At 47.6% G+C, this 26558-nt stretch overlaps 1 protein-coding gene across 1 annotated transcript; it reads right to left on the reverse strand.

The window, feature by feature from the left end:
• Positions 1 to 22227: 22227 nt before the first annotated feature.
• Fam43a (family with sequence similarity 43 member A) lies at positions 22228 to 24676 on the reverse strand. The gene has a single exon (XM_059277316.1). It carries the CDS (start codon positions 24402 to 24404, stop codon positions 23118 to 23120), a length of 1287 nt encoding a protein of 428 aa, XP_059133299.1. The 5' UTR covers positions 24405 to 24676; the 3' UTR covers positions 22228 to 23117.
• Between the last annotated feature and the right edge of the window lie 1882 nt (positions 24677 to 26558).

The raw sequence follows: 26558 nt of genomic DNA on the forward strand, positions 1-26558 counted from the left end.
GTTGTATTCTCTGGAGATGGGCTGGAGCCTAGAAGGGGGGGGCTTTGTTGCAGCTCCCAGAGGTTCTGCAGTTCTACAAGGTTGAACACCATTGGAAAGCCTCATCTGAGCTGAAGGCTGGGACCCAGGTTCTGCTGCAGGAATCTGGGAACCTGGGGTAGTCTGGAAGAGGAGTCCCTGCAAGAGAGAAGCAGTGGAAGAAAGGGAGGTGGTCAGGTTGGGGAGGAAGAAACTATCCCAAGCCCTAGGCCTGAAACGTGAATCACTAAATTGGACCCTAGGAAAAGTGAACAAATGCATTACCTTGTGCCAGGCAAACCCAGCCGGCTAATTTCTGCACTTGTAAATTTGCTAAATGAGGTATGTAGTCTGCAGCCATGATGTCAAACCTGATGTCATGATCAACCTGAAGAGGTAGAACTGTGGTTCCCCTTTACCAGGGGAGGAAAGGCAGCTTTGAGAGGAGTGTGATAGCCTCGAGTCATTTCTATTGGCTAGCTGGGTTACTAGGTGGCTCTTCTGATGCCAATGCCAGGCAAGGACACCAGGGAGACAACTCAGTTTAGAGTTTCTCAGAATTTTGGTGCTAGCCAAAAGACTGGAGAAGATCAGTAAATGCAAAATAAAATCCAGAACGCAGAGGCTTCTGGGAACTGAGCATCTGGGTGAGCTTGAGAAAGTTCAAACAAAAGTTGGGATTTCTAGGCCAGGAGATCCCCCATCTTCTGCAGGTGGTAAGCATGAACCTGTGCTGTGTGACACAAGTCCTGAAGAAGGACTAAAACCCCCAAAAAGGTCACAGGAAAGGGCTGAGGACACCTGCAGGCAGTCCTGGGCTGAAGCCTTCAGTTCCAGGGTGCAGCCCGTCCATCAGGATGAGGGAGGCATGGCGGCAGGAGCCTGAACCAGCTGGTCATGTTGCGTCATAGGAAGCAAAGAGAAGTGGATGCTGACAGGTCCTGGGCTGGCTTCCCCTCTTCTTCAGTCCAGGTTCAAGCTCCCTGAAGGGGACCAGTTCCTTGTTGTCTCTCCCTTCCTCTATCCTGAAAGGAAACAGCTCTCAGAAATTCAGCTGTTTACATGCATGACAGTTTACAGGTACTGCCACTGTAGAGACCCATAAATAATCAATAGTAATAGTGTTTTTAACTTAATGGAGTCATCCTGTAAGCCTGGTAAAAATTCATATATTAATAAGTGAAAACTGTAAGCCTAGTGGAAATTCATATATAATAAATGAAAATAATGTATTTGTGTAAGAAAGAGTATATTAATATGAAATATTATGTAATAAGTAATATTAATGAAATCAAACTGCTACTTACTTACTGCTTAACTTAGTTTTTTTGCCCAAGTCTTGATCTGGAACCTATCCCTGCCAATGCCAGTTCACTTATGCATTCTACTATATAAAAATATCGAAATTTACGTATACAGTCTCCTTTTGACAAACACAAAATTTTTCCAGTGTCTTGCCAGTTTCTTACTGTAATAAATGATGTCAGAATGAATATTCATATGTGTATTATGTATTCTGGTTCTGTACCTAGCAGTGGAATTGCTGTATTCTGGGCACTGTAGCAGTGAGCCCCAGACTCATGCCATTGTTAGTGTCTTTCCTGGTCCCTGCCATCACAGGTACTCCTCAGGTGTGGTCACTTCTGGAGTCCAGGGTGTGGTCAGAAACCGCTGCCCACTGGCATGAGGCTGATCGGCTCAGGCCCTCAGGGATAAGGAGGCTTTGTGTGCTTATCTGTGTGGATCAGCCAGATCTGACCCAGGTCTCCTGGAGATAGAGCCATAAATTAAAACCATCTATGTTATTATATTATGAAAGTAGATAAGTCAAACCACAGAACTCAGACCTACCAGGCCCCATCTAAAACAGGCCACTGCTCTGCCTGTCTTAGTTGTGAAACATGCCGTGGGAAGCAAGCCAGTGAGCAGCGTTCCTCCATGGATCAGCTTCAGTTCCTGCCTCCAGGTTCCTGCCATGAGATCCTGCACTGACAAGCTTCCATGATGAACTGTAACTTGTAAGGTGGAATACACCCTTTCCTTCCCAAGTTCTTTTTGTTCAATATGTTATCACAGTAGTAAAACAGGACAAGGATCGATGGCTGACCCACTTCCACCCAGCAGCAAATTGTGAGACCTCTTTACACTGTGGCTCAGATGTGGAGAGGAAACCTTTAGATGTTGGCTCACTCCTGGAGAAAAATGCTTGGCTTCCTCCCAAGCTCTTTGCATGAAGCTGCTTCCTTCCATGAGAACAAACAGGACAGCAAAATAGACGACTCACACTGTGGGAAAGGCAGCCTGCACAATGGGACTCTTCCAGTAAGGAGAGTTGAAACAGGCCACTGGGACAGTAGATGGTATATTGCCTTGCATTCTTCAGGTTGACCAATAATGACAATCAAAATGGTAGTAGCAAATTTAAGCAGGGAAAAAAAAACCACTTTTTTTTCTGGAAGCTTCTAGGGATGAGGCTACTTTGGGAAGATTGTATACTGCACAATTGAAGTGTGTGAAAACCATCCATTCTGTATGAATAGCACCCGCTGGCACAGTAGAGCAGAACATTGCCTGTACATCAGGCCTGCTTGAGCATCTCATAAAACTATCTCTCCACTGTTGGTGCTGAAAGACAAGTTTTTAAGTACTGTTAGTACTCAGATCCATTGTGATCCAGGACTTTGATAAAAAAGGAACACGTTGCTAGAAAAATAAAATGCCTTTGACATCTTAATGGTGTGGGTCTCAGTTTGGGGAAACAGCCTTGATCCACAGACAAAACTCCAAGTAGCATGGGGGATCTTGTCCAAACTGCATAGGGGTGAGGATGAAGGTAGGCGTGCAGAACAGCTAGAGCCAGGCAGTCCACCACATTTGGACTCTTCTCCGCCTGTTGGGACTCCCAGCCTCAATGCAGAATGGGGATGGTCAAAAGTATAACAATGTGCTGTATTTTACAGCTTAAGCCATGAGAGAATTACTGGTTGCCAATTTTAAAATCCAGACAAAGGACTTAATAGCCCAACCCAGGTCTGAACTCACCACTGAAGAGTAACGAGAAGGTAGTTTGAGTCAAGGGTAGGGCATCAAAAACATTAGCTCTGGGTTGGGGAGATGACTTGGCTATTTAAGGGCTTGCTGCTCAATCAAGAGGACCAGAGTTCAGATCCCCCAAACTCGCATAACTGCCAAGTGGTCCCACCTTGGACTTTCAGCCTTAGAAGGCAGAGATGGAACCTTCAGAGAAAGCTTAGCCTGCCATAGTGGCTAGCTCTGGGTTTAAGAGATCCTGCCCCAAAGGATATCACAGAAGACAGTTGAGGAATATGCCTCCACGGGCACACATGTGCATCCACATGGTGTGTGACATTTTGGTCACATTCTGACAATAAAACTTGCTTTGAATCAGAGGGCAGAGCTAGCCACTAGCTGACCAAAATTAACCATAGAGGTTTTGGAGGACTGAGGACAGAGACAGGAAGTAGTAAGGCAGGAGAGAGGATCTCAGTCCTTTTGGAGGAACAGAAGAGATAGGAGGTCACTGGTCGCTTCTCCGCTGACTCTCTGATCATTCAGGTTCTTACCCTGATATTTGACTCCTGATTTTTTATTGATAAAGAATAGTTAGAACACACCCACACACATATGAACACACCCACAAACCCACACAAGAAATAGAAGAAAAAACACCAGCTCCCTCGGGGACCACATGAATGGGGCTGGGTGCACACTTCTCAGGGATGTGGTGCTGCCAGAAATAAGTGGATGTCGTAGGCTAATGAGAAAGTAGGTTTCACATTATTAAATCTGTGTTTTCTTGTATCTGTTTTCCAGCAACTACATCATCTGAAATATGCCCCCCACAAGGTTTATGGGTCAACTCAACTAAATCTGGGGAACAGATTTCATCACACTCATAAGGGACTAGAAGGTGTATCAGCATTGAAAGCTCCCGAGAGGCTTGCAAAAAAGAAACTTGTTTAACTGTGCTCAACCCAGTGTTTCCCAAGCTCACTTGGTCACTAAACCTGTTTTAATGTAATGCCAGTAACCCTCCGTGGGGTTTGTGTCATAGCACATTTTGGAAAAAAAACATCCTGAGTAATGGATACTCTCCAGAAAGATCTGAGTCAGATTCATCAAAGAAGGCGAAACAAACAAACAAAAACAATCCTGAGAGCTGTGTATTTATAGAAACTTCTGGTAAGCTATGTGGAAAGAGTTGTTTCAAAGTGTAATTTTAACATCACCCAAGCTATCATTTTCTAGGCCCAGAGTTTTAGGTGCTTAGAGTTATATTTCTTTGTGTTTTGTTCAGCAAGGAAGGGTTTCTCTGAGTAACACTGATTGTCCTGGAACTCGCTCTGTAGACTAGGCTGGCCTCGAACTCAGAGATCCACCTGCCTCTGCCCCCTGAGTGCTGGGATTAACGGCGTGCGCCACCACTGCCAGGCTCAGAGTTATGTTTCTTAATGTGGGGTATATCTGTACAACCCCCAAGCCTTCCCTCTCTGGAGCATTCTTTTCCCAGTTTATCCTAACACTTCATGTGATGTCTGCTACCCTGGTTCCTTTGGGGTAAGGTATATCTACGCCATTATGTGGTTGGCTACTAGGGTTCACAAAACCAACTTAGTAGCATGGTGGCATCTGTTCTGTCCTGTGGGTCTGTGTAATAAAAGGCCCCAGTAGGATGAGCAATGTGCTTGAGAACAGCATTAACAGCGCCTCATATCTGGGGAAGCTTCAGGGCTGGGCCAACATTAATTAGTATAATGAAGGTCTTCACCTCTCTAATGAGGGCTTGGGATTTCATCCCAGATCAGCCAACCGGATTACAGGCACAGCTAAAGGGCACAGGGAAGCGCTTGGGCATCCAAGAACAGGGCACTGATGCAGGCTACCAAGTCTAGAAATACAGGCTGAAGTATAATAAATGGTTTATTGATATCACATTACGATGCACGGCAGTATAATATCTAGGTTTCCAGACTTCGTGGCCACACTGCAGTAAAAGCTGTTATTTACATCAAGCAGTCGAGCGTCACTGAGTGCCTTTATCAGCGCTTCACCTGCCCTTCCTAATCGAATCCTTACAGCCCTAGGAACTGGAGACTGCCATCGTTTCCATGGGAATGGGCCAGGAAACTGAGGCAGAAAAGGGACATAGTATCTAGTCCAAGTTCTTCTGTTGGTAAGTAGGAGAACCAAGCTTCCAGTCTGGAGAGACTCAGTCTAAGCCCGGCATGCTCCAGCTGCCTTCCCAGGAGGACCAGAGGTCTTGGTGCTTCGCTGAAGCACAAATAAGTACAAATTTGGGGTACTCTGTCTTACTCGTTTTTTTTTTTTTAAACCACAGACAATATAATTAGGATCTGGACAGTCATCCCTCCAGATCTGAGGGAAATGGTTCTAGCCTGCTCCTTTCTGGGTACCCAAATCCCCAGGTGCTCTTGTATGAAACGGCATCATATTTGCATGTAAGCAAACCTACATCTCAGATGCTTTAAGTCGTCTCTAGGAAACCTATAATACCCACTACAAATGTCAATTCTATATAAACAGCTGTTGTGTTGTTAATAGACTAATATAGGAAAAATGTAGACATCTTTAATACAGGCACTTTTTTCTGATTTTTTTTTTCAATCTGTGATTGGATGGAATTGCAGATAGGGAGTTCTGACTACACTTTACTCTACAGCTGACTCTTCTATCACCACCCACTACAGCCAACCAGGCAAGGGCGACCGCTCATTTTTATAGATGAAAAAGCCGAGCCTTTGACAGGATCCCTTCCTACCAACCAGCAGAGCCATGTCCTCTGACTTCTGGAGTCACTTGATTTTAACTCATTGCCTGCGTTGGGTTGTGTGAGAGCTAACCCCGAAGATGGTGCCTGATGATCTCCTGTACTAACTAACTACCAACCTGTGTAATCATTTTGGCACCATGGAAATGCTGATAAACGTCTTCTGAAGCTAGGCCATGAGAGGCATTAAAGATTCCGTCTGTCTTAATCTCCCTTGGATTATCACTCGTGGGGAGCCAGTTGTCTGGTCGTGAGGACACTCCAGCAGCCCCAACAATAGGCAGTGGCAGCATCCCTCAGCCAGCATGAATTTGCCAATCATACAAGCAAGCTCCATTGGAAACAAGCCTACCGCCCTCACTCAGATGATCGTGGTCCCAGCTGGCACTTTGAGATCCCAAACCGTGTCCACGTGGATAAGTCATTTCTGAATTTCTGACTGACAGAGGTCTTGAGACAGTAAATATCTAGACAGTCGGCTTAGCTATTTGAAAGATTTTCAGCTGTTTGTTGTTGTTGCGGCTGTTTATTTATTTGTCTGTTCATTGTAATGGGAGAAAATTCATCACAGTTCCAACTTCAACTAATGACCTAGGTCTCTAACTGGAAATGCGATCTTCAGAAAATCTTCAACACATTCTCTGGAACTCAGTTTCTCCCCCTGCTAAATAACAATCTAGGTCTACTTGAGAGTCATTCTCAAGGTTCAGAGGATGCCCTGCCTAAAAATCGACTCCTGGTTCATGAAAGCTCTTTCATGATGCCCCCGGGCCATGCAAGTATCCAAAGAGTACTTCATTTGTGCATGTAGCCTATCAAACCATAAGGACCTGATTTAGGTCCCTGGTAACAGCTCTCGAATGTTGTTGAGTATCACTTATGATCCCTGTTCCATGCCAAGATATCTCAAAAGGTGTGCCTTTGCACACACTGGTTAGTTCACTAGCAATACCTTCCCCTACCCCACCCCATCCATCTTCTTCACTCATCTATTCCTGTCCCAGGTCCACTTCATGCCTCTTAAGCATTAAGACACTGCCCTCTGAACAATCCATGGTAGGAACAACTTCAAGTAGCTGGTGGAGGTGTGCTGTTAGAGGTGTATTGACCAGCTCTCTGTGAGGGGGTATCTCAGTCAAGGTTTTCATCATTACATTATAGTCCATGACATAAGGAACTTGGGAAGGAAAGGGTTTATTTCAGCTTGTAGTTCTACACTGCAGTCCATCACTGAGGGAAATTACAGCAGGACCTCAGGAACCTGGAGGCAGGAGTTAATGCAGAGGCCATGGAGGGGTGCTGCTTACTGGCTTGCTCCTCATGGCTTAATCAGTCTGCCTTCTTATAGCACCCAGGACCACCTACCCAGGGGTGGCAGCACCCACCTCAGTCATCAATCAGGAAAATGTACCACAGGCTTGACCATCTGGTAGGAACACTTTCTCAGTGGAGGCTGCCTCTTCCAAAGCGGCTCGAGCCTGTATCAAGTTGACACAAACCTGCCAGCGTGAGGGAAAAACGGTTCTTTATTTCTGTGTTGTTACTCCTCCCACCATTAATGATTTGATCAGCTGCCAACCTCGCATCCCTGAATGGGGAAAGAAGCGTGTCTGTTCTTACACTTCTGTTTCCAACACCTCTCTCTTCCTCTTGCCTGCATGGCTGGTATGCAATACCCTTGGGATGTGTCCTCTCACCCACAGTATCTCTCCTGCAGCCTCAGCCTTCTTCATCGTTACCTAACTATTGCAAGAGGCTCTCCTCCTTCTCTCCAGATCCTCTTCACTCCAGTCCCTCTTCCACAGTCCCACGGGCACATACCCCGCCATCACCTCGTGGCACAGCACCATTCATTCTGAGACTCATCTAAGCCCGAGGAAGTCAATGAAACTATCAAATTTATTGAATATATGAGCTCTTGATGACCCAACCCCTGTATACTCCTCTCTTACACACACACACACACACACACACACACACACCACTTAATCCCAGCACATCTCTCCGATCAGCCATGCTTCAGTTTGTATCCCCACGACATTCCTATGGCTGGACATGCCTTATTCCCAGTCACAAATCCCTTCTCTGGATCTGTCACCATCGTCCTCTTCCCTGCTAAGTATCACTTCCCCGATCCCTCTGTTTCCTTGTTTAATGATGTGGTACAGGGGGCTCAGTTTCATTGATGGAATACTTACCGTGGGGATTCCTGGCTGGTTCTGGATACATCTGGTTTTCCCTTCCCAAAGCCACAGGCAGGCAAGACGCTTTGATGAGTCTCCTATTCTTCCATGCCTGGCACCGTGCCCTGGCAATAGGAGAACCTATTTGGATCTAGAAAGGGCAGAGTTGTGTAAGTGGAGGACTGTGGGGCGAGGTCATGGAAATGAAGTAGTCAATGTCCTCTCCTGCCTAGGGAGGCAGAGAGAGATGTGGGTGGCTGAGATGAGGATGTGAAAGGGGGCACTAAGGGACAGAAGCCCATCTAGAACCCTCTGCATGGCTCAGGCTCCTAGAACCATCACCTCTCCCCCTTATCCAGTTTCTCTGTATTTCTCCCCAGAGTGAATGGCCTGCTATCAGTAGTTAAAGTTTCATCCTGGAGGTTCTATGCCTCTTATAGTGCTTTAAATTGGATAATTATGGGCTCCAAACCAGCTCTTGTTAAAGGCTGTGGTCCAGACCTTCCCCCAGAGCGTGGAGGGTAGTCAGTTCTCTCTCCCCAATAACATCGGAACTGATTAAATAGACCACGGTTTGGATCTCAACTGCAAGAAAATGCCTTTGGCCTGTTTGTTCTGGTCCACTTACTAAGGACTGAGCTAGCTGCTCTATCAGAAAAAAAAAAAAAAAGGAACTGTGGCCAGAAAGAAGGTCATCACTACCTCCGACACTGTGACCCTAAGCCAATAGTCCCTCTCTGAGCCTTAATTTCCTAACTTGTAAATGAGAATAATTATCTCTGTCCAAAGCCAGGTGTGGTGGCTCACAGCTATATTCCTGACGCTAGGCAGAGGCAGGACAATTGCCAAAAGTTCAAGTTCACCCTGGTCTTCATAGCAAGTCCTTGTCTCAAAATAATAATAATGATAATAATAATAGTAAATTTAAAAATTAACTTCTACCCATTTCAAAAGTCTGTTTACATTCAAATGAGATAATGGAAATAAAAATACCGTGGTAAAATGTAACTATGCTTTATTAGTTATTATAAGTAAAACAGTATACTAATATTGTTTTATGGATATTCCTGGGTTATCTGAGTCAATTTTACCATGATTATAGACATCGTGGTGAATGTCAATTTAAGAGAGAAACAAGAATATACCAAAGTCATGTCCTCTGAAGTGGGTGTTCTTTCCATGGCTGAACCCACTCAGGAATCAAAGGCCAGCTATCTTAGTGGCAAGGAGGCTGAGTCATGAAGCCCTAGAGCCCAAGCTGCATAGTGAGTTCTAAGCCAGCCTGGGTTGTCCAGTAAGGTCTTGTCTCAGAGCCAGAATCAAAGAAGCAGCAACAGGAGCTAAACCTTGACTGAGTAAGCTGCGGACAGACCACAAGCTGGGCCTGTGTCTGTAGTTTTATGATTCCCCTTTCATTCCCCGAGTTCTATACTAAGGACTGGCCATTTAAATCCAGGCATGCATGTTTATTCTAAGGCTTGTCCTGAATGTTCAGTCAGCCTGTTAACAAATGTGCTGAAGGGAATTAAAGTAACTCATGCCTGTTTGCCTTTCCCAGGTAGAACGTAACTAGGCCACCGTCGTGTTTCAAAGCCTCTTTATCGTTGTTATTATTCAGCTGTTCAAAAGCAAGGTCAAGATTCAGAAGTGAGACAGGTCTCACTTTGATCTTGGAGATCATGGCCATACACTGCCCAGAAGCCTGTATCCTTGTGTCTCCAAGCACAATAAAAATATGATCAGGAAATCTTTGCGGTGTCCTTGAGCGTCACTATACCCAGAGTGACTGAAGCCAGAGACGATATAATCAAATCATTGCGTGGCTTTTACCTAAAATGATGGCCCACCATGCCTCTATGCTGAAGCTGTAGAATGAGCCCCTCTATGTCTTGCTTCATAGAGGAGCAGAGACCCAGGGGCAGCTTTTTCGGGTGATAATGGAAGTGTGGTTCCTATTTCAGGAGTACCATTTGATGCCTAGAACACAAGATCGATCCCTGAGCAACTCACTTTTCATTAACATTACAGGTATTTGATCTACACAGGTGGACGGAATCAGATGGGCAGGTAACCAAACCACGGGTGACATATCTGTCTTGTAGTGATGTGGAATCTTCTACTGATGGGAGACCTTAAATGAAAAAGCATGACTTACTTTTGTCTCCATCACAGACAGAGTTAGTCAGGGCCACCACCGACTGGCAGCCCAGGAACCTCTTTGTATTTGAAATACAACCTTCTGGAACATGGTATGAAAGCAAAGCTCACAGACGTTTTGTGAACTAAACCCCATTAACAATATCTAGCACAAAGTCCTTGATGTTTCTAAATTAATTTACAGATGAAGATGTGCATTTCTCTTGCCTGCCATCTCCCAGGACAGCCTTACTAATTAGCATAATAGCGAATGATTCCATATTTGTCAGAAAACAGCCAGTAGCCCAGGCTTCCCCATGGTGTCACCAGGCTACCACGTTTCCTCCGTGAACCTTTCCCCGCCTACATTCACACGTACCCATGATCCAGCTACTGAAGAAATAACACTTAGCTCAGCAGAGGACCCAAGCCAGGCCCCTATTTGGGCCAGTGACTGTTCAGATTGGGGTGCCCACACCCTACTGTGTGCCTAATACTTGGCTATCACTGTGATTTTCTATCCTGAGTCACTTGCATGCAGCCGTTCAGGGTGCCTGTGGTCTTTGCTGTCCACACTTGGACCACTGGGTCTGGCTGGAGGGGACTCCAACCTAGGGGCATAAGTCATGAGCCTCAGCGGAGCCACAGGGTAAATGCCCAGAGCCTGGGCAGGCCCTGCACTAACCCTGAGGGAGGAGTAAGGAATGTCCGAGATGACTAGCTCTTAGTGTGGCCTCTTTCCCCTCAGCTGTGTCCCCAAGCCCCACGTGAGGTGCCTCTTAAATTCCAGAAATAATAACACCTAACAACTACGTGGGCAAGCCCTTAACCTGCTGTCTCTGTCCACGTCCCTCAGCTCAGGCCAACAGAGAGCCATAATGACCTCTCCTAGGTTTAATTAACATCTGGGCCGTGCAGCTGGGAGAGTCCTCAACCCACTTCTCCTGTAATTGCAAGTCTTTTTTTATTCGGGCACTTCGATGGCAGTCTCATACTAGAAGCACGGCCCCAACCCCACCCACCCCCTTGTACTTTCCAGCTGCCATCCTCACTATATTCTCCTTCCTGTCTACCCATCTTCCCAGTGCTTCTTGGCCATTCCCTCTGGCCTGAGCCATTTTGCCCTAATTGAACACTTAGAATCAGGAGTCTTGGACTCCAAGCCTGGCTCTGCCATGGTTTATTCTCTTACAATGAGATGCTCACATCTGGTCGGCAGCGCTTTGCTGTGTGCAGTATGGGCCATCTTGTCCTTTCTGCTCTTCTCCATTCTTTGCTCCCTAAATCTTTTACCTAAAAGCTGAGTTATGAATACTCCCCTGGCTGTGTGACTCACTGGATGGCTATGAACATTGGATAGAAATTAGCTGAGAGCATTGCTGTGTTGGGTCAAATATGCCGTGCACACAGAAAAGTGACTTCCTCAGGACTGGGGTATGGATGTGAGGGTCGCTGACTGCAGGATCCAGCCTTTAATATCACAAGTCCCAAGGAAACACTTTGTCTTGGGACATTGTAGTTGGAGCAGGAATTGAATGAAACAGTCAGGGAAGGCAGCAGCTGTCAGAATCCCTCGCTGCCATCCTCTGCTCCCCTCCACCATGCTGAGTCGCAGCCTTAGCCTGATGATTCCATGAGATACAGCTTCTATTCATGGTTTCCTTTGAATTGAACAATGCCACAATTCTCCCTGTTTACAAATGATCATGAGTTGGACACCTCAGAATTGTACCACCTGGGACATGCAGAGGGGGCTGCAAACAGCCTCTGAATTGCTGGCCTGCTTCCCCTCGGGGTGGTGCGTTCACCCAGCTTGTTTCCTTGGCTTTCTTTATTCTTTTCTCCCTTTCTTCCTGTCTTCTTTTTCCTCGACAATGACACCTTAATTTCAACTATTAACAGATTCATCATTAAAGTTACCAAAAGAGAATAATGTAAATCCTCTCATCAGTCAATTTCCCAGATATCCTTTTAGGATATCATAATATATTGAAAAATGCCATGCTAAATCAAAGTATTCCTAAAGCATATTATCTCCCTAGCTCCACCCGCCACTTCCTCATACCCCAACACTGTGCTAGGGCTTTATAAACAGGAGACCATGCCCGGCTTTTTACATGGGTGTTGGGGAGGATCCAAACTGAGGTCCCCATGCTTGCTTAGCAAACGCTTTACCAAATGAGCCATCTTCCCAGCCCCAGGAAGAGAATTTTTAATATTTGGGCTGATGAAAGTCTCATCTTTGAAGATTCAAATGCGCAGCAAATGAACAGACTTAGAATGACCAGCCATGGCCCCCTTTCAGCACGTTGTAGACTCTGTCTCTCTCTCCTCCACATCCCTTTCTGTCCTGCTTGGGTTTTGTCTGTTTGTTTTTGTTTCCAGTTCCTGCCTCCAGTTCCCTGCTCTGAGTTCCTGTCCAGCCTTCCCTTCACAGTGGACTGAGCTGTACAATGAAATGAACTTTTTCACCCCCAAATTGCTTTTGGTCATGGTCTTTACCACAGCAGTAGAAAACCAAACCAAGACACTTGCCCTTTTCTTCTAAAGAACACAGACCTTTGCATTGACAGGTACAACTCCATTCTGGGCTCTGGCCACGGAAATGTGGGCTGAAGCTATGTGCATCACTCCAGACTTGACTTATTTGGGCCTTGTAAATGGCCGTGACCACTATAGGACCCTCTCGGCCTGGATGTGGAGGGAAGAGCTCTTGTGACTTAGAGTAGCCATCAGAATCTTTTTATGTAAAGCGTAGGGCAGCAAACACTTCAGGTTTGTGGGCTGCACAGTTGTGGGAGTCCACCTTCTGTCACTAAAACAACAATGAGAACATCTAAGACAACTCATGAAAGGAACGTTTTTTTGGGGGGGGAGTGTTTTTGTTTTTGTTGTTTCTTTGTTTTTGTTTTTGTTTTTTGAGACAGGGTTTCTCTATGTAGTTTTGGTGCCTGTCCTGGAACTCTGTCTGTAGATCAGGCTGGTCTCAAACTCACAGAAATCCGCCTGCCTCTGCCTCCCGAGTGTTGGGATTAAAGGTGTGCGCCACCACTGCCTGGCTTATGACTGTGTTTTAACAAAACTTCATAAACAAAAACTAGAGTCTTGCTCTAGGAAGTGGCAGAGCCACGATGTAGAAGGAGCCTGGATTCCTGAATGACTGACTCCCTGGCAACCAGAACTCTTTGTATTTAATGTCACTTAATGAAACATAAGTATTCATGATATCAAGCCAGTAAAAGTATGCAACTTGTTAATGTATCTAGTATTATTTAACCTATTTCATTAGGTCTGTCTTACTCTTTCTTTATAGATGCCAGATTTATGGATGAAAAAGTGGACCAAAGTGGAGGGAGAGAAAATAGCGTTCTTCTGGAGAAGACCTTAGCTAGCACTAGAGGGTAAAGAACTTGGCTAGAAGAGAATTTGCCTAGTGTGCATCCCTATTGATCTCCAGTACTGCATCAACATAGCATGGTGGCCCATACCTGTAATTACAGCACTCAGAAGTGGCCATCTTCAACTACACACTGAGTTCAAGGCTAACCTGAGCTACATGAAATTCTGTCTCAAAAAAAATTTTTTTTTTTTTTAGTAATACCTCAGTATTGAGAAATACCTCAGTGGTACTGAGCTTACCTACTAACTAAGCACAAAGCCCTGGACTCAATCCACAGCACAACATAAACCATGCCTACATGCCCATAATCCCAACACTTTAGAGGTGCAGCTAAGAAGAACAGAAGTCCAAGGTCATCTTCAACTACATGGAAGTTTAAGGCCAGCCTGAGATACATAAGACTCTATCTGAAAACAAAACAAAATAAAAACAAAGATAAAACCTCTCTGGTAGCCAGGCTTGGCAGCAAGTGTCTTTCTCCCCTTTGCCATTACCACCACTACTCCCTCCCCTCACTGCTTCCTCTCTCTCCCACCCCTCTCCTTGGTTATACCTTTCATGTTGGAGTGGTATCATATGCTTGGCGTATTACAAGTGTGCTTTCAGAGAGGGAGAGAACCAAAAACAATGAGAACTGCCGAGGTGGCAGGTGGGCAGTATTATCATTTTGAGACTGGAAAGAGCTTTCACTATAATTATGGGAGGGCATCGGGTACATGCCAGGGCTGCTTTGAACAAGCTGCAATCTGTGGCAAGTCTGACGAGCCAATGCTTCTTTGAGTCATGGTCTTTGGCAATATAAAGCATTCCCAAAGGGAACTTGTGATTTTTGATTAGCTCAAATATTAAAAACAAAACAAAATAAAAACCCAGAAATTGAGAGCATAATGGACAGGAAAGGGTGATGTGATCTGAAGTTTTTCTTGGCAGGAATCTGGGAGGACCAGCATGGTGCTCTCGTTGCCCTGAGTTCTCACTGTCCATTTCATACCGAAGCCAACCACAACAGCTGGAGTGTGCAGCACAGCTTGTGTTCTAAGCATCGTTCCAGCCATGCCCACCCAAAGGGCACGCACATGTATGTGGACAGGCATGCCTGTATGCTTGTACATGTGCATGTGTGCACACACACAGACATACACCACTGTTTTATCTTCACAGAAGAATCCTAAAAGGGCCTTTGTGTACTCTTTTCCAATATATAACGCCTCTGAGAAAAACCTCAGACCCTCCACCCTTCTAAAAGACTGTCTCTCTCTGCAGAATTGCTTTAGGAGAATCTGTCTGTGTGCATTTCAAAGACGTCTGTTTAAGAGGCAAATATGTATGGGAGGAGTGTGTGTGTGTGTGTGTGTGTGTGTGTGTGTGTGTGTGTGTGTGTAGAGCATTAATCACACCAGCAATATTGATCTGGAGCAATAATCAGATGCTGACATAATGCCCTCCATTACATGGACCAAATACAAATTTATCCAGAGAACACAGGGCGGTGGTACACTCCTCTGCCACAGCTGATGGAAGAGAATGGTATAGAGATGGCACAGAGCCATGTGGACACCTAACATTTTGGTAGGGATGTTAGCCACAAATTTTCCTGTGCCATGTTAATACTCACCTACAGTTTCCTGCTCTTAATTCATTGTGTCCTCATTTTCACATCTGCCTCCTTGGGCACTGGAACACAGTCCATGGAAACCGTCCCTGTCTGTGGACATGTGTGGTCTGCAGGAGCCCCATTGAGGCTCTCCAGCCAACTGCCATTTTACCTGACTATTGCAGCAACAACCATCCCTTCCCTACATGCATTTCATCCAGCATTTCCTCATCCACTGGTTAGGTTCCCAGCCCAAAAGCAATCGGGAGAGTATTCTGTCAGGTTTTACTATTTCCATCCCACAGAAAGAGCTGACCCCAAAGGAAATTTGCCCAGGGCAAAAGAGCTGCTCTGAGTAAAGCCAGGGCTAGAACTAGATGAAAAGCTCATCTCCCCTTCAGCTTTACCTTACAGCCTTGCCCACAGGAACACCCGTCTCAGACACCCCAGTCTCCCAGTCCTGTGCCTGATGTCCCAACCTTGGACATTTGCTAGGATCTGGATCATAGGAATGGAAAGGAAGACTTAGGGCACATGATTAAAGTCATGTAATCTCATTGGCGTGAACATGTCTAAAGGGGCTGACTGGTCAAGCGTTCTGCCAGGTCCTTCACTGACCAACTACCTCAGATGTGAGAAAGGTTGGGCCACACATGATGTGGTGTGTCTGTAAATCTCTTCCAGACAAGCAGGTGTGCTTTTGTCTAGGAAGCAGAGGCTTTTCCAAAGAGCTGTGTTCCTCTAGTAGAAATCAGATGTCTGGTTGTCCCTAGGATTCAGGACCCCAGAGAAGAGTTGGTCTACAAAAGATGAGTTTCCTTTCAGGGGAAGCCTCAGGAGAAGACATCAGCAGCAGCTGTGGCTAACTGTTCATGGTTTTCTTGATCTGTAGGTGATGTCTGGGAATCATTTGCAAGGCCTGGCCTGGAACACAGAACCGAAAATGTGCTGATGCAGGACCTGGTGACCCTACACACCCTCTCTCTTTGAACTCACGTGACCTTGGAAACATCACTTTCTCTTTCTCTAGGCAGGAATTCAATGCAAGATTGATACCTTTAGGAATGCGGCATCTGGTATTAGGAGAATATCTGTAATGTTATGAGAAGTACTCCATGCCCCCAGATAGTTCCTTACTACCCACTAATGTTCCCCCATCCTGGTTCCTGAAATCCCCTTATTATTAAGAAAGAATCCAGGATATCCACTAAGCCTAAGGAGACCAAATTGGGTACTTTAGCAGTTGTGTTTGTGGGTGGCAGGGCGGGGGGGATATCCAGGATATCCCTTATCTCTGATACATGCAGCTGGCACTTATTCCCAAGGCTATGGAACTCCCTCATTACTGCTACAGGGTTCTAGAAGAGAATTGTAAGACATCTTGGAAAGAGGTGAAATCTTGAGGGTGAAATTGCCCCCTGAGTCCTAATGTGGGCTCTGTTCTGAGCTTCTTGTGATGTGTTGAAAAATCCTCTTGGTCTCAGTTTCTCCATTTATAAAATAGAAAGCTTATGAGAGACCCCCACCCCAGTTTCTCCTAAGGCCCGGAGAGCTGAGGAAAGGGACATCTTAAAATAGTCAGAACCGAGTCAGTTGCCCATTCCCAGACAGGGTGAAGTTAGAAGTTTTAAAAGTACAAAGTCAGACTGTCTGGTGGGGACTAACCATGAGACACCCCCTCCCTGAGATAACATGACCAGATTTTGGAGATGGGCTGTAAAACTCCTGACAGAGCAAACTAAAATAAGATAAAGTCCAAGCTCAGGAAAACTGGACCAATCAAGGATGGACCTGTACTAACCCTCTCCTCTCTGAAGAATTTTGTGGTTTTTGCCTTCAAAAGCTAACCTCCCCAAGAAAGAGGAACTCTTCTCCGTGCCTCGATTAGCCGGGCGCTGTGGACAAGGGCTCCCTGCTAGCATGTATAAGAAGTAAACCTTGCTGTTGCATTCTGGATATCCTTGGTCTCCAGTGGTCTCTTTGGGGGTTCTAATCTGGGCAGAACACTTAAGAGTCCAAGGGTCTGTACGGCTCTCAGAATTAGAAAGGACAGAGGACCCTGGAAGTGAGCCTAAGACCTTGTCAGCCATGATTGGCTCACCCTGGAATCCCAGCCAGGACAAACTATATTGTTGGGGGTGGAGAGTTGGAAATCGATATGGATCCTGAAGAGTCTCTCCTGATTATCTAACATCAGCCTCTGCCTGATGTTAGAGGGAAGCGTCACCAAGATTGTCAGTTCCTTGTAGACTTGCCTGAGGTGGGTCTCAGATTCTGCTGTGACCAGAGCACTCTGCTATCAGATGCACTGGTGGTCCTTGATGGCATGCGCAGGCTTTGGTGAATTTCCTCAGGCAGAAACTCAGCGGCTTCCACATTAATGTAATCATATCCTATGTTTGCAGAGTCTAAGACCTGCATTCAGGAGACTGGTCTTATTTACTAAGTGATCTTAGGTGACGATTTGAGCTCTAGAATGAGTAGAAGCAAGATACCATTTTTTATTTTTTTATTTTTTTTGCAAAGCCAATTCCAAATGAACCACCTTCCTCTAAGCCAGAATCACCTCTCCCTAGAAGGCTGAGGAAGGTACAAGAAAAATCCTGGGAACTGAAGATCAAGTAGAAGTGAGAAACTGAACCAACTTCCCACCTCACCCAACACAGGACCTCAAAACTAGATTCCTCCACCTGGGTGGTGACCTTGAGATTTTTCCAACTCTACTATTAGCCTGGAGTGGACAGACTTCTTCCCTCCCTCAGAGTATTTTCTGAGTACCTACTAGATGCAAACCTCTGTGCTCTGCAGAGTCAATCCGAGATGCCCAAGACACAGGGTTGACCTTGAATTCTGCCCAGAAGGAAGGATACAGATGATTAATAACTGTGATGCAATGGGAAGAACTCCTCACTCTTGCCTTAGACCTGCTCTTCTAGGGTGGGGTCTGGCTAGACCAGATCTCAAGGGTAGAAGAACAGATCAAGCTGCTCTGGGGACTGCCTGCCACCCACCCACCCACCCACCCACCAGCAGTATTCTTCTCAGGAAAACAGGTACTTGAACTCTCTCCCCTCTGCTCTGTGCATCTTGTTCATATTCGTTCGCATATCATGGTGGGATGCTCACCAACATCATAAACATTCATCATCGAGTATCTATCATACTTGAAGGGTGGGGAAGCTTCCAGTTCCGGGTAGCCAGAAGCTGATGAAAGCAACTTTGACTTAGTGCTTGGACCCTGGGGACCTTCCTGTGTGGGTTTGGCCAGGACAAACAAACCCTTCACATTCCACTTTCTTCATATCTTAAATGTGGGGGCAGGATCACAGAGAGGGCCTTACAGTTTCACGAGTGGAGATGATTGATAGCAACGTGCTTGCCGTGCTATAACATTCCCATGGGAGTTTTATTCTGCTTTTGGGTAACTGAATTTCTGAGCGTGTTGTGGAAAGATGGAGAAGGAAGTCATGACTGGGTGCAGATTGTATCGGTAGAAACTAGGTGTGCAGGGGCAATGATGTATTCCCAGAAGAAGTGGGATAGGAGAGAGATGAAGAGGGAGTTAGAAATGGAGCCTGAAGCCGGCGGTGGTGGCACACGCCTTTAATCCCAGCACTTGGGGCACTTGGGAGGCAGAGCCAGGTGGATCTCTGTGAGTTCGAGGCCAGCCTGGTCTACAGAGCGAGATCCAGGACAGGCACCAAAATGGAGAAACCCTGTCTTGAAAAATCAAAAAAAAAAATAAATAAATAAATAAAAAAAAAAGAAAGAAAGAAAAGAAAAGAAAAGAAAAGAAAAGAAAAGAAAGAAAGAAATGAAGACTGTTGGAAGGATCGCTGTCCACAGGGGTTAGAAATAAAGACTTTCATTGGTGACACTGAATACCCCAAGGCAGAGGACAGAACAGCTGCCACCTAGCTATCCAAACCACCAAAATGGTGACTAGCCATGGCTGCTCAAGTTGGGTCACCTCAGAACTTGCAGAAGGGTATGGTGGCAGGGACCTTTGGGCTATGAACAGAGGAGAGCCGACAGGAACAGGAAAGGCCCTGCCTCACAGTAAAACCAGATCCAGATGTGGCCGCCTACACAAGAGCCAGGAGCAGCGAGCACAGTGTGCCCTGGCCCCCACCTGCCTTCAGCGGGGAGTAGTTTCCCAAGCATCCCATGCGGCCCCTGGCTCCTGCCGTCCACGCCCACCATCCAGCTCTGTCACACAATCCCTGACAGCAGTCGATGGGTCTACTGATGCAAGGCACACCGAGGGGAAAGGCCTGCCGATTAAATTCCCAAATCCTGTTAGGAAACAGGGCAACTCACTCCCTAATCGAATTTTTATGTTTCTCGTGATCTTTGATGACTCCTGTGAGAGTTTGAAATCTCCAGTGTGGTGCCAAGAGTGGACAGATTCTTCCCAACAGTTTGTTCTCCTTTGACAGCAGAACCCCCAAACACAGCTGTGTCCCCTGGGAAGGAAATGGGCTCCTAACAGAGGCTTTCTAGTTTGTTTAGAGCCACTCAGCTTCTGGGGTGGGAGTGCAGCGAGAGATTTTTTTTTAAGGAGACCTATGTGTGGGGATGGGTGGGTGGGGGTGGGTGTTCTCTGAAACCATCCTAGTTGAGAGTGTCTGTCATGCTATCGTTTATTTTATAACACAACATCCCACTCCTCTCTCACGCTCCCTCAACACACACAGCACAGGACAGACACCAACATGGGATGTTTGCACTGGAGGAAGATGATAAACTCTGCTCCAGGGACTCAGCGGCCACATCTCAGACAAGCTCTCCTGCCTCCAGAAGTCACTCGAGTTTCACTCAGTCAGGCCTGCACGGTTGGACTTGGAGCGTGTGACTCAGGCTGCAAAAGAATGCAAGGCGTCTTGCCGCATTTTGAACACCACTGGGCTGCCTACGTGCAGGAGAAACAGGCGCCTCACCTTGCAAGAAGGAAGAAGTCAACTGGATGACTGAACCAGACTTCAGGCCTCTCTGGGATGTCTTTATCACCCCGTGGTCTGAGTTGGCTTGTGTCTCACCAATCTAGCACCCCCCAGGAACCAGAAATAAATGAAGGTTTATTGTGTTTTCATTCGAGACATTTCTCCTGTCTCTAATGATATCATCCCTGGAAGACGGAGATGCGGCGAGAGGTGACTCATGTATCACTTCACATCTCTTCTAGAATTACATCAGCCGAGAGCCCTGAGGAGCCGTGGCCAAAGCCAAAAAGCCAAGAAGAGAAAGAGTAAGGCAAGAGCAAGGCTTCGGAGGAAGGGAGCTGGTTCTTTTTCCCTCTGCATTTTTTTCATACTCCTCAGACCACCCCCTCCCTGCTATTCACAAATCAAATAAGAAGGGGGAAAAAAAATCAAACTTTAAAGAGATAATTGCCTTGTACTTATTGGTGGCATTGGCTTAAATGTCTTTGTCGTATCTACATTCATCACTGATGAGAGCCAAACCTGGCAGGTAGTCTGGCTAACAGTGAAAGGCCCCGCTCCCTAAGCAGTAGCCGAATCACCTCCACTGTCTTACGCCTTCAGCGGTTTCATTAGGCAGAGGAAGCTGGCAATGTGAAAATAATCAGAAATGTGAACGCTGTTGGACAGAAGAACAATGGCCCACGCAGCTACCTGCTGGGGGTGTTGACATGAAAGGCCACAGCTGGGTGGGGTGTGTCTTTCCTGACCTCTACCTGGACATGTAAAAATGTCATCCGATGATACACGTCTGAGGTATACTGAGGGAGGGATGAGGACTCTACCAAATCAGAACAGAAGACTAAAAGGTGTAGCCTGTGGCCTTAAGAAACACTGAGTATTTAAAAAATATTCCCCACCCCCACCTCTTGGCTCTGCTTTTCCAAAGCTAGCCTTATTGCTGAACCACTCCCATTAATTAGAAAGAAATTCCCCCCTCCCTTCCTCTCTGATTCCAGTGCATTCCAGTCTCCTTGGGCTCCTTGGGCCGAGCTGTTCAGAGCATATTTATGAAGAAAACAAAGCAAAGTGGCCTCAGGACACCGGGGAAGGCCAGAGAGAGATCCAATTCGGCAACACAGGAAAAGAGGCCCGGAAGGGCAAAGGGAGGAAGGATTGGCAGAAGGGAGCTTGGACAGCATTGTATTACCACTTCCAGCTGATTGGGTGTAGCCCGGCTAGAGACATGTGGTTGGAGTTCACGACAGAAACAAATACAGCAAGCCTGAGCATCCCGCAGTACACACACCCACACCAAGCCAACAGCTAGCTCCTCTGCCCTGTTCCCTGATGGGTTCCCACTGGGCAGGCTGGGCTGCAAGAGAAGGAAACAGACTGTTGGAGTTGTCTCCTCCAACTCCACCTGCACTATGACTCACTCCTGGGCATCTGGAACCTACAGCTTTTCTATTTGCTTCCCTGCCCCGCTCCACCACCACCACCCAGAGAAAAACAAAGCAAGCCCCACTCCACAGAGTCCCCTTTAGGGTGCTAGTCGGTCTCCAAAGCACCATGGCAATCTGCAGAGGAAAAAGATTATATATTATGCTTGTACTTCATCATTAAGCCGACCCACAGGAGGCGGTTAAAAAAAAAAAAGCACATGGCGAGTCACTCAGAAAACAACCATACCCATCTAAAGAGCGTAGGCAATTGAGTTTACTCTGATCTCTCCAAAAATTAACTTGAAGTAAAAAAAAAAAACCATACGCCAGCATAGTGGCTCACATCTTTGATCCCAACACTTGGGAAGCAGAGGCAAGTAGATCTCTGAGTTCAAAGTCAGCTTGGTCTGTATTATGGAGTTCCCGGCCAGTCAGAGTTGCAGAGTGAGTCCCTGTCTCTAAAACAACAAACAAACAAACCCCCCCACACACACAATGAGAACATGAAAGATGCAGAAGAGTGGCCCCAGACATAACACCCCGACTGTCTGATCCAAAAATGGTTTCACCTTCCCCCTCTCCAAGTCCCATGAGAACCACTAAGGGTGGAGGCACCCCCCTACCACCTCACCTTCGGCAGCATTTCCAGGGGGGGCTGCTCTGACAGCTTTTCCTCTTTATTCTCACCCCACGGACATGCAAACAGAACCAAAACAATGCTGCTCAAAAAATAACAAAATGTTTTATACACATTTCCGTATGTACAACTGAACAACATTTTACAGCTGTCTTTTGCACAGCAAAAGATATATAAACATTCGGCTCTGAGAACACAGTTATGTACAAAAAAAAGTCAAAAATACTTCACAAAGGTGCAAAAATATTTTACACAGCATCATGGAGTACGCTCTTTGGGACAGGAGGAAGGCGTATATTTCTAAAGGAAAATTTCTTTTTCTTTTTTTTTTTTTTAGATATTAGATGTCTTTAACTGTAAACAAAACACAACTTTCATACCCTGCCCCCACCCCTACCCCGAGTACAGTTATTTGAGAAATTTGGCATACTTTCAAGAGTTTTTGAGTCTGAGGTAAACAGCCCAAGCTCTCAAATCCAAAAGAACTAGGGGCAGGTAGGCTAGTGCCATTTAAGCCTCCGTTATTATGAGAGTGACTTTGTTAATGAGATATTGATGACAGACAGAGGCCTCCCAGTCAGGGGGTCTGGAGAGGAAGTTACCCCTCCTTCCCAAGCCCCAGCTGCCTCACAAACAGGAAACTGGCTGCTGGGCACCTCCAGCCCGCCCTTGGCCTTTTCCAACCTCGGCCAGTTTTCCCTCCGCACCCTCGCCCACCCCAGAGGGCCCGTCTATCTTTCGTTCTTAGTGCTCTCTCCTTCCACATCTCCCTACTCACAACCTGAACCACCTCCGAGTCAAAAGTGCTGGGGCACACAACGGGAGAGAAGCAGCCCCCGGGAACTCCAAACTCAGGTCTGGACCTCAGGTGCACAATTTTCCCTGTCCTGCTTTCCTGGAGGTTAGGGGAAACAGAACTATGGCTGGGGAGTCACTGTGGGGTGCTAGGCGCACGGAGAAGTTTTCTGGGAGCTTAGCCGGAGTGGGAGTCGTCTAGGCTAGTGCTGTCAGCAGGGCCTGACCCCGACGGGTTGCCGTAGGTGGCAGGGGTGGCATCCAGGCCTCCGCCCTCGATGGAGCTCTCACTGCCCGTGCTCTCGCCCGACAGCAGCCGTGTCACCCTTAAATCGGACTCCAGGGTGCGCACATCATTGCCAAAGCTAAGGTCGCCCAGGTCACTAATAAGCTGCGACAGCTGGGCCTTCATGTCGGAGTCACAGCCTGGCAGAGGAGGTGAGGTCCCAGAGCTGGGGCCCAGCGAGACCCCGCTGTCGCCCAACGCCTCCTCGTGGCCATTCTCCAGCGGGTCCAGCAAGTCCCCACATTCCAAGTGCATAGCCACCACCAGCGCCCTCTGCGCCTCAGCCTCTTCCTCTGCTGGATCCCCAACCCCCACACGGTCCTCTTCCTCGTCCTCCTCCAGGCAGCCCTCGAGGTGCTCCTCTTCTTCTTCCTCCTCCTGCAGCTCCTCCTCCTGCTGTTCCCCGAGCAGGTCCTCGGTGATAGAGCCTAGCTTGGGAGCGCTGCGGCTGCGCTCCACTGGCGGCTTGTAACAGCAAGGTCCGTGCAAGAGCAGCTTACGCAGCGGCACTAGCGGGATGGTGTGTGCACCCACCAGCTCCTGCTGCTGGTGACGCGCATCGTCCCGCCGCTTGAGACGTTTAAACTCTGCCAGAGCGTTGGCTGACGTCTGGTAGAGCAGCAGGGCCATAGCCTGAGCCTTCTCCGGCTTGGACACCAGCACCGCGTGGCAACGTAGCATTACCGCCTTGTGCTTCAGCTCATGCCGGTACACCCAGGCGAAGACTTTGGGCAGCCGAGCGTCTGCCACACAGTAGGTGACGCGGTGCAGCAGGTAGAGATGGCCAGGTCTCCGCAGCGCTCGCTCCTCCGCGTGCACCATGCGGATGCCTTGCGCGCTCACCGTCAGCTTCATCTTCGTGCCTTGACGGCCTGCCTCACTCTTACTCCAGATCTTGCCCACCGCTAGGTCCGTGCAACCGTCGCCGCGCGCCTGGATGGTGGTAGCATTACCCAGGTAGAGCACGGTGTAAGTGGGGTCCTCGCTAGTAATGTGCAGCTTCTTGCGCTTGGAGCGGAACATGCTGCCCACCCGGCTGAGCGCCCCTTCCGGGCAGGCCCTCGCCAAGGAGCTGAGCGCGGAGTAGTGCAGGCTCACAGCGTAGCCCTTAGGCTTGGACGCCTGCCGCGGCGGCGCCTCGGCCAGCAGCTCGAACTTGTGCTTCTTCCACGGCAGCATCTCCGGAGGACGCCCGGGAGCGGCTGGGCGGCGGCGGCCGAGAGCGGGGTGCGAGCCCCGCAGGGCCACCAGCCCTGGTTGCGCTTGGCCCGGGCAAGCCCGGAAAATAAAACTCCAGCTGGGAGCACAGCTGGGACAGGGAGATGGAGGAAGGAGGAGAGGCCAGATAGTGCTTGAGAACCCCGCAGCGGGTGGGGTAGAATCTTAGAAAGAAAAAAATATATATATATTCAGCTTCGAGTGTGCAAGAAAGGCATACACACGAGAGAGAGAGAGAGAGAGAGAGAGAGAGAGAGAGAGAGAGAGAGAGAGAGAGAGAGAATATATTACAGACGCCTGGATGAGAAGGACCAGGACAAAAGTCTCAGACAAGCAACAAAATGAGAGAGAGCGGAGCGGAAATTATTTTAGGAAAAAAAAAAAAACATATGAGTGCGTGCAAATAAATAGAAGAGGGGACTCAGCCAAAGCACCCGGGGTGGTGAGAAAATAAGCAGGAACTCTTCTTCAGCGAACGTGACACACACACACACAAGTCTTGGGCCAGGGCCAGGAGCCGCGGAAACTACAGCAGTGCGCCCAGGAGCCGGTGCTCCCCACCCTCAAGTGGGTGCCGGAGAGGGCGAGCCCCTCGTATGGGCTGGTCCCGGAATGAGCAGCTTGCCCCAAGTGCGGTCCGAGTGGTCCGGCTGGCCGCGGAGGGCCAGGCACAGCAGTCCCGCAGCTCACTGCATCCTCGCTCCGAGGGGACGCCGGGGACTCGCGCTCGGCCGGCTTGGCCAGGGTAGCGCGGGGCTCCGAGGGCAGGACGCGCGCATCGTCAGCTCCGGGGACTGCCGCTACCTCATCGCTTCCCTCCGGGGGTGTCCGACTCCGCTTCGGGGTTCTCGGCGGTCTGCAGCGCGCCCTCTGTGGTCGTAGGCGCGGTGGCCGGCTCGCCCGCCTCACATCATTGCCGTCCGAGAGGAAGATCTCGGGTTAATATAGGCCGGCACGAACCATTCGCCGCGCGGACAGGGGAGGAGCACAGAAGAGGATCCACAGGGCTGCGCATTTCTGGCCTCTTAAAGGGACCCGGTTGCAAGCACTGGTCGACGGAAAGGGACGACTGGTCCAATTAGGCAATCTCGTCCCAATTTTACCAGCATCTCCTTTATCTGTAGAAACCACAAAGGCCTGGAGTTACCCGGTAGCAAAAGGAACTTAAACTTTGACACTCCACCCTAGGCTAAATTGCAACTCACTGAATAAATGTATGTCTAGATCGAAACTTCTGGAGGAGGTGGTGGAAGATGAGATTGTAGACTCTAATTTCCTGTACAAAAAAAGGTTGGGGAATTTTATTTTCCTTGTGTGACAACTTCAAGAGGATTTGCAAGCTCTGTTCACTATTATTCTTTAATAATCATCTATCAGAGAACACACAAGAGAGTCAAAGCCTTAGTTGTTATTGTCTTGGTGACATTTGTCCACAGGTGAACTGCAGGTAGGGAAGAGGGAGTGGGAAAATGACTGGCGTGAACAATCTTGAACACAATAGTGAATGGTCAGTAAGATACGGGCTCCCAGTTCCCACCAATAATACCCTCTCTTGCCATACCCTCAGAGTGAGGCACTCTTTTGAGATATATGAAATTTCTAGGTAAGGCTGGGTTGCTGTTTGTAGACCTATCAGTTTCTTTCTTTTTTTTTTTTTAATTTTTTTGGTTTTTTTCGAGACAGGGTTTCTCTGTGTAGCTTTGCGCCTTTACTGGAACTCGCTTTGGAGACCAGGCTGGCCTCGAACTCACAGAGATCCACCTGCCTCTGACTCCCGAGTGCTGGGATTAAAGGCGTGCGCCACCACCGCCCGGCCTAGACCTATCAGTTTCATTAAATCACTGATGCACTTTGGATGAGACTTCTTAGTAAAAATTCAAATGACATTTTTCATGCTTTTTTTTTTTTTACATGCTAACTGAACAATGTAGGGTTTTTCCTTCCTTCTACATTTTTTTTTTTTCTGTCCTTTGAGACAGGATCTTGCTATCTAGATCAGGTTCGCCTCCAACTCCTGAATTACAAGCATGGATCATCATGCCTGACTCTGGACAAGATACTTTTTAGTCACTCATCAGCTTGCTCCTCTGCTAGTAAGTTATTTCTGGGCCCTTG

Source organism: Peromyscus eremicus, chromosome 12 (assembly GCF_949786415.1).
Source record: "Peromyscus eremicus chromosome 12, PerEre_H2_v1, whole genome shotgun sequence".
Taxonomy (NCBI): Eukaryota; Metazoa; Chordata; class Mammalia; order Rodentia; family Cricetidae; genus Peromyscus; species Peromyscus eremicus.